The 13,756-nt window shown below is 44.6% G+C and overlaps 1 protein-coding gene across 1 annotated transcript; it reads left to right on the plus strand.

Moving 5' to 3' along the window:
- The first annotated feature begins 1,170 nt into the window (after positions 1-1,170).
- On the plus strand, positions 1,171-13,426 carry insig1 (insulin induced gene 1). Its single transcript, XM_063207077.1, has 6 exons — positions 1,171-1,718; positions 1,994-2,333; positions 3,579-3,703; positions 4,573-4,739; positions 6,633-6,732; positions 10,678-13,426. Exons 2-6 carry the CDS (start codon positions 2,000-2,002, stop codon positions 10,705-10,707), a joined length of 756 nt encoding a protein of 251 aa, XP_063063147.1. The 5' UTR covers positions 1,171-1,718; positions 1,994-1,999; the 3' UTR covers positions 10,708-13,426.
- Positions 13,427-13,756: the final 330 nt, after the last annotated feature.

Below are 13,756 nucleotides of genomic sequence, written 5' to 3' on the forward strand. Positions count from 1 at the left end.
AACTCCCATTGTCATTGTGACACAACACTCCACAGCACACAAGTGAACACTGCACACTGCACACAACGAAATTGCATTTATGCCTCACCCGTGCAAGGGGGCAGCCCTCAGTGGCGCCCCATGGGGAGCAGTGCGGTGGGACGGTACCATGCTCAGGGTACCTCAGTCATGGAGGAGGATGGGGGAGAGCACTGGTTGATTACTCCCCCCACCAACCTGGCGGGTCGGGAGTCGAACCGGCAACCTCTGGGATGCAAGTCTGACGCCCTAACCGCTCACCCATGACTGCCCTGACTGAAAGGGGGTGCACAGCAAAAAATAGTGTGGCACGAACCATATAGGGCAGGTGGCCTTGACTGGAATACCGATAGGCCTATATGGGGGAGCCTTGTCATGGGTTAGGGAACCCCTGAAATAGAACACAAAATGTATAACCTAAATTTATAACCTAAAGTACCTTTTATTTTCACGATGCACATGTACAGGTAGGCCTATGTACAGCAATTGCTGTTGCAGGTCATAATGCCAATTGCATGTATCCTATAATAACGGGTCTATGACCTACAAGAGAATGTTTTCTTCCTTTTGCACTTTTGCACTTTCTTATCTGGTCCCTGATTGCTAGTCCTGAGTGATTGCTCTGACTGCTTGCAGTAATAATTTAGTCCGCAGCTGGTTATCTTCTTGGGGGTGTGCACAGACAGAAGCTAATTGTTCAACCAACACTCGACAGTAAAGTTGTTTTCATGAGCCTCTTTAGTTAAAACCCTGTAATGTGCTGTTTTCTTGTCTCGGGTTGGGTCGGGTCGGTCGGTTCTGACCTCACAGTGGTGTGGTGCGTTTAGGCTGCACAGTGTGACTCACAAGCATGTGACTGCTCTGACCACACTGGATGCTCTGCATGTCAATGACCTCTGAGTTGTGTCCTCACAACAAAGTAGATGTATGTTCAACAGAGAACAGGCAACACCCACTGGCCACTGCACCGCCACTCTGGGCCACTGACCCTGTTCCCATGGCTAGTTTACTATCGGCCAAACAGGTGATAGACCTATTTCACTTCCCTAGTATAGGTTAAATAATCATTAGACTACATTGTGAAAGAATCACCAGTTAAACCTGCATTTGTATTAACCTCATCTGAATCTTTTTTTTAATCATTTGTTCAAATTAAATAAAGTGGCCACAGGCAGAACTAAACCGCTCCATGCACAAACTCATGACATAACAGCAAAGCCGAATGGATTGCAGTCTATATTATTATTAGACTTGCCCTTGTATATCTGCCCTTATAAGTTAGTTCTGAAAAGTTACGTGACTGACACCACAGCACATTTGCTTTGAATCTGCGTAAGAACACTCAGCACAGGAAAGGAATACGCGTGGATGTGGGGGGAGGTGGTGTGTATGTCGCGTCATATCGCCCGCCGCTTTGTCATTGGCTAGCTCCCACTCACCAGACACCAGCGCGCTTGTTTTCTGCAGAGGAAGCACGCCCGAGAGATGAGCTTTGTGTTAAGGAATGAAACAGCCAACAGCGTTGTTTCCCTCTCTCGTACCTCATTAAAACGATGATGTGACCAAATACGCCAATGACTAAGTCTTAGCGCAAACAGTGGCCACAGCTGAGAATTATTTTTCAGGTATCAGTAGTGCTGCTTAGCCGCGGACGCCAGGATCGCAACAGACAGAGAGGACGCTGTTGTCTGGTGATCACGGTAGGTAATGCCAAGGAAGCTGCCTGTGGTGCTCACTCGGCCTAATCCTCCACGAGGACCGTGTAGGATTAACCGTGGTATGTCTAAAATATCACATTGGCTGTTAACCTTGTAACGTTTCGTGATCACAGCCTGGGAAATGGACTAGCCGCTTTAGTGTTTTGGAGGTATTGAGAATAGGGTATCGCTATCGGATGGCTATTTTGCATTGTGAAGTTGAATGAAATGTGTCATGACATGACCGTTGTCTTCCTTTTCTTGTTTCCCCTCTGAAGTGCCAAATGCCAAGACTTGAAGGACACTGTTGGAGTTGCTCCTGTGCATCACGGATGAAAACGAAAGACCTGTCGAGTGCCAGTTGGGTTTCATCTAAAGCAGCAGAAATGATGTCCATCATCACCTCCGTTATGCGACATGCATATGGGTCGATCCACAGCATCAAGTCGGCCAACCTAATACGGCGGGGGCTTGTGTTGTTTACCGTCGGAGTATTTCTAGCGCTGGTGCTGAATTTACTACAAATACAAAGGAACGTCACTCTGTTCCCCGAAGAAGTGATAACAACTTTGTTCTCGTCAGCCTGGTGGATCCCACCGAGCTGTGGGACAGCAGCAGGTACGGCTAAGCCCTTATATATTTTTTCTAGACGTTAAAGACATTATATCACGGCTACTGACTAGTAATAGTACACTAATTTATAAGGAAAATAAAATCTACGGTGCTGAATCAGACAAAGGATGTTTGTCCCCAGTGCAGAGAGGAGGGGAGGGGAGTAGGCGATGCCTTTTGCGGAGTCAGGCGGCCATAGCATAGTTAACCATAGCCATCAGGCAAACTTTCGTACACTTTGCCCCATCATTAGCTCGCTAATCAGCTATCTGGAAGAAATCGTGTTTGGTCCGCTTGTTGTTGTTCATTTCATTATGCAATGAGTCTCAAAGTCCGCTTTTAGGGGTGTCTTGTTTTGTTTCGCTGGATAGTAGCTAGCCAATTTATCGCCCATTTTCATTCGCTGCCCTGGAAACAGCCTGGCATGTAGGGTCATCCGGGGTGTGCTTATTTCTCATTGGCCGTTGTAGAACGGGTGAGATGCGAGAGAGGCACGTTATTGGCTGTCGCGCCGAACATGCCACTTGCCGAAAAAGAGAAACACGGAAGTCGTGTGCTATGTAAATAAATATATAATTGTGCTGTTCACCCTTCCCCCCACACATTCCACAGAGCGATAGCGTCATGGGCGAGCTACCGTCTGCTTTGTCTGTGAAACGAAAGTAGAAATATTTTGTACAACATAAAATGCGACATAACCAACAGCTGAAATGCAAAACAGCGTGAGCTAAAATTCCCTGATGGGATGCATTTTTTAATTGTCTGGCCCAACCAGTTAGTAGAAACGGATTGCAAGGATTTGCAGAATTATTTTAATAGCATGACCTTTCCCCCACTGGAAAACTTGTGCTACTAGGTGAATTCTTCAGAGATCATCAGCACCATTAGTAGATGATAAACAGCTGCATATGTTGGAACAACATTCCAACATGTGCAGAACATAAACCATTTCCCCGAAAGCAAACATTTTTGGTTATTGTGAACTGTTAACGAGTTGCTCAGTCAATCATCCCTAACATAAGCATATTTCCTACTCTCTTTGATCTATCACTGTCCCTTGTATGTATATAAAAAACATCACCCGGTCCTAAATGATAAAAACTGCTATTTTACTGTAGTGTTACTGCACTAGGTAGTGAGTGCACTAATGACATAGACTGAAAAATGCTCTTAATGTTCGGTTATTAACACTATGTGAAGACTGGTAAGCATTATATAAGCCTAAGCTCCTCTCTCTGTCTTCTCCTTCAGCTGTGGTTGGCCTGCTCTACCCCTGCTTGGACAGACATCTTGGGGAGCCCCACAAATTCAAGAGGGAGTGGGCCAGCGTGATGCGCTGCATCGCTGTGTTTGTGGGCATCAACCATGCCAGTGCTGTATCCTTTTACTGTCTCTGCTCTCTGGTGGCCTTTTAAACAGGGGTCACACACACACACACACACACACACACACACACACACACACACACACACACACACACACACACACACACACACACACACAGTTTCACCTAATTTTCAAATATTGTTGGTCTTTTATAGTAATGAAGTCATGTTAACATGAGGATACATTTTCTTTCAAATTCGTAATAGCATGGACAAGACATGGGCCAAAGTACTTCAAAAGTGAGGGCCTATGTCCTTAAAGTGTCTTCTAGCTTCCAGATTGTCAGTTGTAAACACACAAGCACGCCTGTCATGGTCAATATAATCTCAAAGACAGTTTGGCCTATTCAGCTGCTGCTAATGGTCCATGTAAGTCTAAAGTACCAGTTATATCTGACCATTTCACGGTATCATCAAGGATGTTTTGGTTGTTCATTTGTCATACACATAGAAATACTGTAAAGCATGACGTGCATGCACGGAAACGGTCAGTGTCTAATTTAGTTAATTAGAAACTTAATTGTCCCCAATGGGGGAATTTTGTTCAGCAAGTGAGGCACACAAGGCCTGTCGTTATCTGCCAGTGACATGAAGTAAGGAACAAGCCCCAACACATTTAATTTGCTTAGAAATATATTTACATTACATTGCATTTGGCAGGCGCTTTATACCAAAGTGACTTTCAAACGAAGACATTATCATAGCCAACATCACTAGCAGATACAAAGTCCACAGGAAATATACAGAACAACAGAACAGAACAACAAATACTGCAAAGCATGACTTGCATGCAGTGAACATCAGTGTATATTTGCTATGGTGTTTGTTTGCTATTCCCCCTTAACTCCCGCCTCTCTCAGAAACTGGACTTTGCGAACAACGTGCAGCTGTCTCTGACGCTGGCGGCCCTGTCGCTGGGCCTGTGGTGGACGTTTGACCGCTCCAGGAGTGGCTTCGGCCTGGGCATCACGACAGCCCTGCTGGCCACGCTCATCACACAGCTCCTCGTCTACAACGGCGTCTACCAGTGAGTGCTTGTTTGTTTGTTTGCTTGTTTGTTTATACCCGCCAGAGGTGTCAAAAGTAAAAGAGGAATTGAATTCATGGTTTTAAGTACAAAACTAGCGCATGCTATTACATGGCTGTTACACCAGTTATTCTGCGGTAGATAATGAGGTAGATAAGCTGTTGTTGCGTAAAAAAAAAGAATAACCTTAAAAAGCAAACCCACCAAAAACTTGATCCAACCACTGCAGAATTAGTGTATGACATTACACTGGTCTACAGAATTACTCCATGAAGTTACTTGTGTTGGAAGTTTTGTTTACTTCTACTTTTACTTTTGACATCTCCGATACCCACATACTTTGTGTTGTTTTATCCTCATTTAGTGACATGTGTGCTTCATTGGCATCTGGATTTGCCAAACCAAACTGTAAACAGTGTTAATAACGAAGTTAGAAGTTAGTTGTTGTACCCGCAATGACATTGAGATTTGGAATCACCAACTAAAGCAATGAAATCGTACCACTGAGTTATTTACGTATATGTTTATATGCACATACTAGGTGTTGTTAAGGGATATGGCTACGTACTTCTTTGACATCATGAATCGATGAACGTAATGTTCAAAAAGAAAACGAGTGTCATTGAACCCACTTTTAGCCACGTTGGGATTCTGAATCTCAAAACAATTAAAGCAATTAAATCAAACATCACACATGTCATATGTGTCGATTGCAGATGAAACAGATTGTTGTAGCCCACATATGTTGTTTGTCCCAAAGGATATTACGTATTCAGCAGAAAAGGAGTAAATGTCACAAATATCCTGTAACTAACAATGTACTACCACATTTCATATCCTGTTGTATTGCAATTGCACCTCTACATATTGAGTTTGAGAGGGCTAACTGTAAATCTGTGGAATTTGAAACAGCAGGCGTACACACCAGGATGTACATCCTGCACTTCTTGGCTTGCATAAAATGCAGCTAGTAAAACAATGCCCATGATATCCATTTGATTTAGGTTAGTCTTAAATTTCCCCAGGACTAATGAAGTATCTACACTCTACTTTTACTCTTTGGGTAGTCAATAACCACAGTCTATCCTCTCTGACTGGACAGCTCAGTCTTAGGGCTGCCAAGATGCAACAGAACCTGAACGTGAAGGTGTATGTCATTATTTTTCCAGTCAGGAGTCCTGAATGTGTGTAGCGGGGTAGAGATTGCAAATGGTGTGTGTGTGGTGGGGGTGCAACCAATTACCGGCTTCGTACCTGTCACACACGCACACACGCACACACGCACACACACAGCCCTGCTCAAAAAACATCCTGTGGTGCGGAGGAGCCTGGTGATTGTATAAGCCAGCACATAAAGAAACCAGCTCGAAATCTCTCTCTCTCTCTCTCTCTCTCTCTCTCTCTCTCTCTCTCTCTCTCTCTCTCTCTCTCTCTCTCTCTCACTTGCTCTCTTTCTCTCCACCTCCTCTAGATTGTTCTGTCTCTCCCTCTCTTTCTCGCTCTCTCTCTCTCACTCTCTCACTTGCACACTCGCACTACTCTCTCTTTATCTCTGAATGGAATGGGGGAGGTAGAGAAATCAAGGGGAAATGAAAGCATACCGTACGAGAGAGAGACTTGTGGGGGGGGGGTTGAAGACTAGTCCTTTTATGTCCAGCATTAATCTTTAATGCTTCCTCTTACTATTGATCTGTCTCTTTACATCACTTCATCTGTGCGTCTCTTTTTTTAAATTTCATTCTCCCAGTTTTCATATTCCTCTCTCAGTTTCCCCTTATTGCTGTTTTTTCCCTTTTTCACGATGTGGGGGAAAGGGAACCAGCGAATAGTTTCGCAATGATGTGGACATGTCTTATTTAATATCGTATCTTTGTTTTCTTCCGTTCTCTGTAGGTACACCTCTCCAGACTTCCTGTATGTGCGCTCCTGGCTGCCCTGCATATTCTTCTCAGGAGGTGTGACGGTGGGAAACATCGGACGGCAGCTAGCTATGGTAAAGGCCTGCTTCCTCTCTCCTCTCCTCTCCTCTCCTCTCCTCTCCTCTCCTCTCCTCTCCTCTCCTCTCCTCTCCTCTCCTCTCCTCTCCTCTGTCATTAAGCTAGCACGAGATTTCATTCTCTCTCTCTCTCTCTCTCTCTCTCTCTCTCTCTCTCTCTCTCTCTCTCTCTCTCTCTCTCTCTCTCTCTCTCTCTCTCTTTTTCTTCTTGGCACTCAGCGGGGAGCCACGGCGCCCACAGATGGAGATATTACATGACCCTTTAGTAGTGGGAAGCTGGGAGGCTGGGGTGCATTAATGACCACTTCAATGGCCCACTGAATGTAAGAGGATACGTTGGGCCTTTTCGGGAACTGCAGGGGTTCTCAGAGGCTCCGTACGCAAGTCAAAAGTCAAGCTGAGCTTTATTTTCAGTTCCGCCATGCGATTGTACAGTACGTTACATAGAGCAATCAGAATTGCTTTACGGAACATTTTGCTGTTAGGTTTTTCTGAACTGCAGGGGTTAGTGTTGGGATGTTCTCCTAGGCTTCTGGTAGTGAGGCAATTGCCCACTGGGGAGGGCCAGCACACCTTTAAGGGATTTTCTTTCTATTTGTTTTCGTAGCGCCAGTAGGAGCACCGTGGCACAGCCTGAGGAAACTGTTTGTTTCATTTCAGTGAAACGCGTCAGGAGTTGTTTTGCATCTCCCACTGTCTCTGGCCTGTACAGGCTGTTCAGCTGTCTGGATTCTCGTGTTTGTTTTTCGCCCTCACTTTTTGTAAGTGCCAAATTACATGTTTGTACAGCTAAAAGATTAATAGTGGCGGATGTCGTTGAAGGTGGTTCCTCCTTTACACAAAAGGGCGGCTTATCCTGATGTCCTGAAGTGACTCAATTTTTTTGGTGAAACAATGACTTAAGAGGAAGACTTGAAAAAGAACTGGAGAAACGTGTTTCAGACGTGAATACAGTGAATGCAAGCCCCATTGCATAGAATGAAGAATGAGTTGAGAACTGTTCCAGTTCAAAAAAGCGAAGAAGAGGCAGGGCAGTGACTTTGCTCCTCTTTTCTTTAGTGTTTAACATGTGTGTAATTACTTTCAAGGAAGCCACATCGTATAGCTCTATAGTTCATTGTTACCTAGACCTAGACCACCCTCATTCCTCAGCCTGCAGAGGGGGGGAAAACGTGCACACACACAGAACACACAGAAGCACTCGCACAAACAGACAGACAAACAAAAAAAAGCAACTTAATCTAAGCGTGAGTCATGTCTGGCCCTCTTGGTCTCTGATGGAATCTGGGTCCTGTACCGCGGCCCCATGTTCCCTGTTCCCAGCCCCAAACCAGAGGGTGCCTGAAAGCAGATTACGCATGTTGTTTTTCATGCTAATATTCCCCGACCTAGGCAACGGGACGGCTTTGTTTACACCATTCAAGCCACCATCGCTTACCCCCCCACTCCACTCCCACGTCTGTGTCTGTGTCTCTGTGCCTGTGCTGCCATTTTATCACTGGCACAGGTCATCTCTCTCTCTCTCTCTCTCTCTCTCTCTCCTTCTCTCTTTCTCTCCCTCTCTCTCTGGGGCTGGTAGTAGTGGGGCGTTTTTCCTCTCCGTTCGTTCGTTCGCCCATCCTCCTGCCCTCCCACTCTGCTCTTTTCCTCTTTTCCTCCCACAGGGCCTGTTTGTTGTGGTCTTGAAAGGCCATGAAAATGGTGCTCTGTGCCAAGGTCCCCCGCAGATGCCCAAAGGCTAGCGAGCTGAGCTCCTGTTCCTAGTGGGGAGGGGGTGTTTTTGTTTGGAGAGCCAGGTTAATGGAGAGGGCAGTCAGGGGTGGAAGTGGCAAAAGCCTACCCAGTAGGTTTACATACTGCGAAAATAGGATTTTATTTTATTCATTCATTTACTTATTTATTTACTTATTACATGTTTCAATTTAATTTATGAATTTACTGGATTAGAGTTGCATGTCTTGGAATTGACTGGAGTGTCTTTTGTTGTCACTACACACAAAGTCAAATACATGCTTGCGATGAGCTTTAAAAAAAAAAAAAAACAACCTCATCACTCATCCATGCAATATGCACAGTATGTACTCCAGTGTATGCTTAGTAAAGGGGGTCAAGGTACAGCAGGAACTGAAAGTATTCATCTGAAGAAGTCAAAACATGTTTGTTTGAAGAACAGAACTGAGTGTTTCTGCTTCTTGTGGTCAACTGAAAGGAACTGCGTTGGGGATGGTCCTTGAATTGGAGGAACTGAGAGAGCTACATAAGATGCCGACGTTGCTTTACTTTGGTTCTGAAAATAAACGGTGACTCAGTCAGTGGCTTGCTTCCTGAGCAAGGAAACATTATGCTTCTCTCTCTCTCTCTCTCTCTCTCTCTCTCTCTCTCTCTCTCTCTCTCTCTCGCTCTCTCTTCCCTCCCTGTCCAAAGAAGACGCCACTCCTAACAGTATCAACTGTGGCCTAGATTTACTTGGCCCCCATTGAAGCAGTGGGATATTGATTACCGCGCAATGATGCCAAGAGTGGAGACTTCGGAGGCACCAGTTCATATTTTTACCCAAACGACTGTATATAAGCATGGGGTCCAAATGAGGCATTCTTCAACTGTCGATTTTGCAGCCAAAAACTGATTTCCTGGTTGGAATGGCTAATCAGAGTGCATACTCAATATCAGGGTAGGACGTGGTATCCAGTGGGCTATTCTGGCAACTCCAAGTCTTTTTTGTTGTTGTTGCAAAATCAGTTGAACCGACATTGTTTTTTATTGCCCCATACCATGCTTTCTGTATTCTTGATTTATCCCTAATGTGTTAGGGAAAGGATGCAAGATGAACAAGCTTGCTTGATGGTTTACTCCTTCTGTGAGAGAGCGAGAGAGGGGGGGGGGGGGGGGGGGGGGCGGGGGGGGGGGGGGGGGGGGGGGGGGGGAGGGGGGGGGGGGGGGGGGGAGGGAGGGAGGGAGAGAAGGGCATATCATTCCCTATGGATTGAAGCGTGACCTCGTATTTTACTGTCCCACTGAAGTCAGCTGTGCTTTTTATAACTCCATACGTATACGTACGTATATAGGACGCCAAGGCACCAGGCAGTCTGCAGGCAATGCACGTCGTGACCGATTGCTCAGCAGGTTTAGGAGTCTACTGTCTAGGGCAGGGCTATTCAAATGGCGGCCCTGGGGCCAGATGCGGCCCTTGGACAGCAAGGTTCTGGCCCCCCACAAGCCCCTTCAAATACAGAATCGTTTTTTGGAATTTAGAGATAAAGTATGAGCTCTGTTGTCATGCTGAAACGGGACACGGGACGTTAAAATGCAGGAAATTACATCTAAGAAATGCAACATTTTCTGGGGGGGAGGACGCCCAGACCCTCCACTGCAATGAAGTCTCCCATATTTGTTTCATTGACAGTTGCCAACTATAATACATACTGTACGTATAGTTCGACCCCTTTACTGGGAGGAATTTGAAAAAATGGCCCTCGTTGAAATATAATTGAATACCCCTGGTTTAGGGTGTGTGATAACGTCTGAGATTTTGCTCACTGCCATAGGAGTTACGTGTTTGCAACTGGAGCTCTTCTTTGAGCTTCTTTTAAAAGTCCCAGAAAGACACGTGCTTCTCTTGTCTTGTCTAACATGACCTGGGTGACTTCAGTAGCCGAATTGTAATCTTTCTAGGTATGCAAAACCTGTAACATGGTGTGTGACACTTTAACTTGGACAGAGTTGCTCACTTATGGTTTTCGCACACGTCTCGCATGGTTTTGAATTCTCCCCGCTTCTCTCCTCACACTCTCACTGTCAGTGCCTGTAATCTGTATTGTGGAAGCTATATGCATGTCTAGGACTAATGTCCTTTGTGACAAAAAACATTATTGACTATTATATTCTTAGATGGTCATTCTTAAGTTTTGTGTTTGTGTTCTCTCTCTTTTTGTCATCTTGCAGGGTTCCGCAGAGAAACCTCACAAGGACTAAGGTGACAAGACGGTAGAGTTTAAAGGTCAAAGTTCGCAGAGGCAGGGGTCCGGGACGGGACGAGATGGGGTGGGGTAGGGTGGGGTGGTTGAGACCTCACCAGTGGTCCTGGTGTCCCTCCACCCCATCGCCCCCTCCCCTCCTTCTCCATCGTCTCCATATAACGGGACTGCTTAGGAACCCCGCAAATGGGCTGCACTTCAAGTCCTTGGAAGAACGACCCACCAACCAACCAACCCACCCACCTACCACACCCTCCCTCTCATCTTGTCTATACTCCTGTTTCCCCCCTTTCTTCTTCTTCTTCTTCATTGTTGCTCATTAAGAAAGAAAAGAAAACAAGTATGATGAAAACAAAAACGAGAAGAAAAGACAAGCAAAAAGAGACTTGAGAAAGAGAACTGTTGGTTGATTTAAAGGAGGGGAGCAGCACTCTGAACTGACCCACTAGTGCCATGCCCTGTGCACACCTCCTCCTCCTCCTCCTCCACCAACTCCTCTGTGTGGCCAAAACGACCCTCTGTGTCCTTTCCACCACCACAGCCACCAATACCACCATCACTGCCTCCCATCCAACCCTGCCTTCCTGAACACACACACACACACACACACACACTCACACACACGCACACACACACACTCACACACACGCACACATACAGCTCCCAACGTCATTGGCCTTCTATCTCTCTCTCTCTCTCTCGCTCTCTCTCTCTCTCTCTCTCTCTCTCTCTCTCTCACACACTCTCTCTCTCACAAACACACACACACATCTGAGAACCTCATCAGTTGCCTGACAATTGTTGTTCGGGTGCTTAAATGGTGGTTGCTCAGATACAGTAGCTGAAGAACTTGCGGCTGGCTCGGCTACCTAGCTGTGAGAAGAACAGCTGATGGGTTTGGGGGATGGGGAAAAACAAAAAAAACAAAAACAAAACTCAGATGGTGGTAAGGTGAAGGTGGACAACAAGGGGAAACGATAGACGGCGGTGCTTAATGTTGAGCGTGGGAGTTGTGTGTTTGAACAAGTGTGTGTGTGTGTTTTATTTTTCTGCTGGAATCTAAAACGAAAGGGAAACATTTCAGATCTGTGAAAGAAAAATGTCTGTTTTCTGTGTGCTTTAGTTCGTTTTCGAGGGTTGTTTTTTTATTTTCATTTATTGAGAAGAGAATAAAAGATGCGAAAGGCAAAAACAGTACAGCTTAAACCAGAAGTATTTCCAAACTGACGTTTTAGTTTTTGTTTGTGCCAACGTGAAGGAACAACAGAAGGAAGCTGGTTATGGGCGCAGTGTAGGCACAGGGCGCTTAGTGTTTTTGCCTTCGATGGGTACGCCCCTGCAAAGAGACTCAGCCATGGCACAGCACATGGGCTGCAAAAGAAAGAAAGAAAGAAAGCCTGCCCAAATTCCTCTCCTCCTCCCTTTTTCCCTCCCTTCGCACCGAAAGGCAAGGTGCCAAAGTTCATCCAACTCTCACTCTGTCCCATTCATGAAATGGAGCAAAACGATTTCTTTTAAAAAGTTCTTTAAAAAAAAAAAAATCGCAATGCAAAAATTCTCCATTTTTGCGTCCAGACAGAGTAGCAGCAACTAGGCTGAACATTTTGAAAAAGAGAGCGCGTTGTCCTGATTCTCAGAAACTTATGGGCATTTTTTTGTTTGTTTTTGTGATTTCCAGCAGCCTCGACAATTTGCAATCTGTGATTGCCTCGTGTGATAGAATTGAGTGCTTTTGTCACTATTCCATTGTTTGTTTATTATTTTTTCTTCCCTCTCCTTTTTTGTACTTAATTGGTTCTTGCTGTTTACTTTTTTGTTTTGTTTTTGCTCACACTTGTAATCACTTTTCCATATAATCAGAAAGGTATTACAGTGCTCTAGACCTGACGGTAGTTTGTAGTAGGGTTTGGGGGTCTATATGCCGATGAAGTGCAATCCAATATGTACGTATGAGCCTGGTATTTTCTCTATTTATTATTATTTTTTGATGTTTAAGAAAACATACAGACAGTGAGACTCATATGCAGTGTGAGGAAACAAAACCAAGCAATAATAGTAGTGATGTATCTCTCGTGTGTTTGCGTGTGTGTGGGTGAGAGTGTGTGAATGTGTGTTTGTGTGTGTGTGTGTTTAATCCGAAGGTACAGTACAATGTAAAACCAGAACAAGAGATTACTTTTGCCTTTTAAGAGTTACAAATAAAGATGTAATTATTCTCATGTGTATACCAATGACCATTCTCACTGTCGAGAGAAAACTATAGTGTATTCAAGTTGTACTTAAGATTCATTAGTGCAAGTCGGGGAACACACATTTTTAACTGTATTTCTGGCCACATAATTCACTTAAGTGTGCTGTGTTTTTGAAGGGCTGAAGGAAAACGTGTGTGGAAAGGATTTTAAAAGATTTTAAAGGAAAACAAAAAGTTGTACGAGATTCAGGTCTTTGCTCTATTCTAGTCTGGATCTCTGTATTCAAGAGTTGTAAAAGGACTGGTTGAATGAAAGCTTTATTCTGGGGTGGTTGAAGCACCTGGTGTTTTTAAGCATTAAGTGTATTTTGTTGGTGTGACTGAGTGTGCGTGTGTGTATGTGAGTGTGTTATTGTGTGAGCATGGGGAAATTCTAGTTTGAGCATTATTTCTACTATCTTGGACTTCAAGTGGAAAAGGTTTTAAAAAAAACATTAAAAAAATAAAAAAGTAATGCATTTAAAAATTGCTCCTGTGTTTTGTTCTGCGTTTGACTTGGCATAAATGTCAAGCCTGAAATGTTCCTTCATCTGAAGCAAAGTAAACCTACTGCACAGTATGAATGCACACAAGAATCACAAAGTTTTCCGTTGGCTTAAATGAAGAGTGGAAAATGCAAAAGTTTGGATACTCAGAAGAACCTTTTGAAGCATTTACTCTGTTTGTACACTGACTTGCAGCTACAGTATATGACGTTTACAGTAGCTCTGGTTGTGGGAAGACTGGTTGGACAGGCAGGCACTAACATGATATGATTGCTGATCTTCGGGTAGCTGTCTGCAACTACAGACAGACA

Source organism: Engraulis encrasicolus, chromosome 9, assembly GCF_034702125.1.
Source record: "Engraulis encrasicolus isolate BLACKSEA-1 chromosome 9, IST_EnEncr_1.0, whole genome shotgun sequence".
Lineage (NCBI taxonomy): Eukaryota > Metazoa > Chordata > Actinopteri > Clupeiformes > Engraulidae > Engraulis > Engraulis encrasicolus.

Excerpts from the sequence above, each read along its gene's own strand:
- insig1 (XM_063207077.1), top strand. The coding sequence starts at position 2,000 with ATGCCAAGACTTGAAGGACACTGTTGGAGTTGCTCCTGTGCATCACGG. Across the intron at positions 2,334-3,578 it reads GAGCTGTGGGACAGCAGCAG|CTGTGGTTGGCCTGCTCTAC; the intron begins GTACGGCTAAGC and ends CTTCTCCTTCAG. Across the intron at positions 6,733-10,677 it reads TCGGACGGCAGCTAGCTATG|GGTTCCGCAGAGAAACCTCA; the intron begins GTAAAGGCCTGC and ends GTCATCTTGCAG.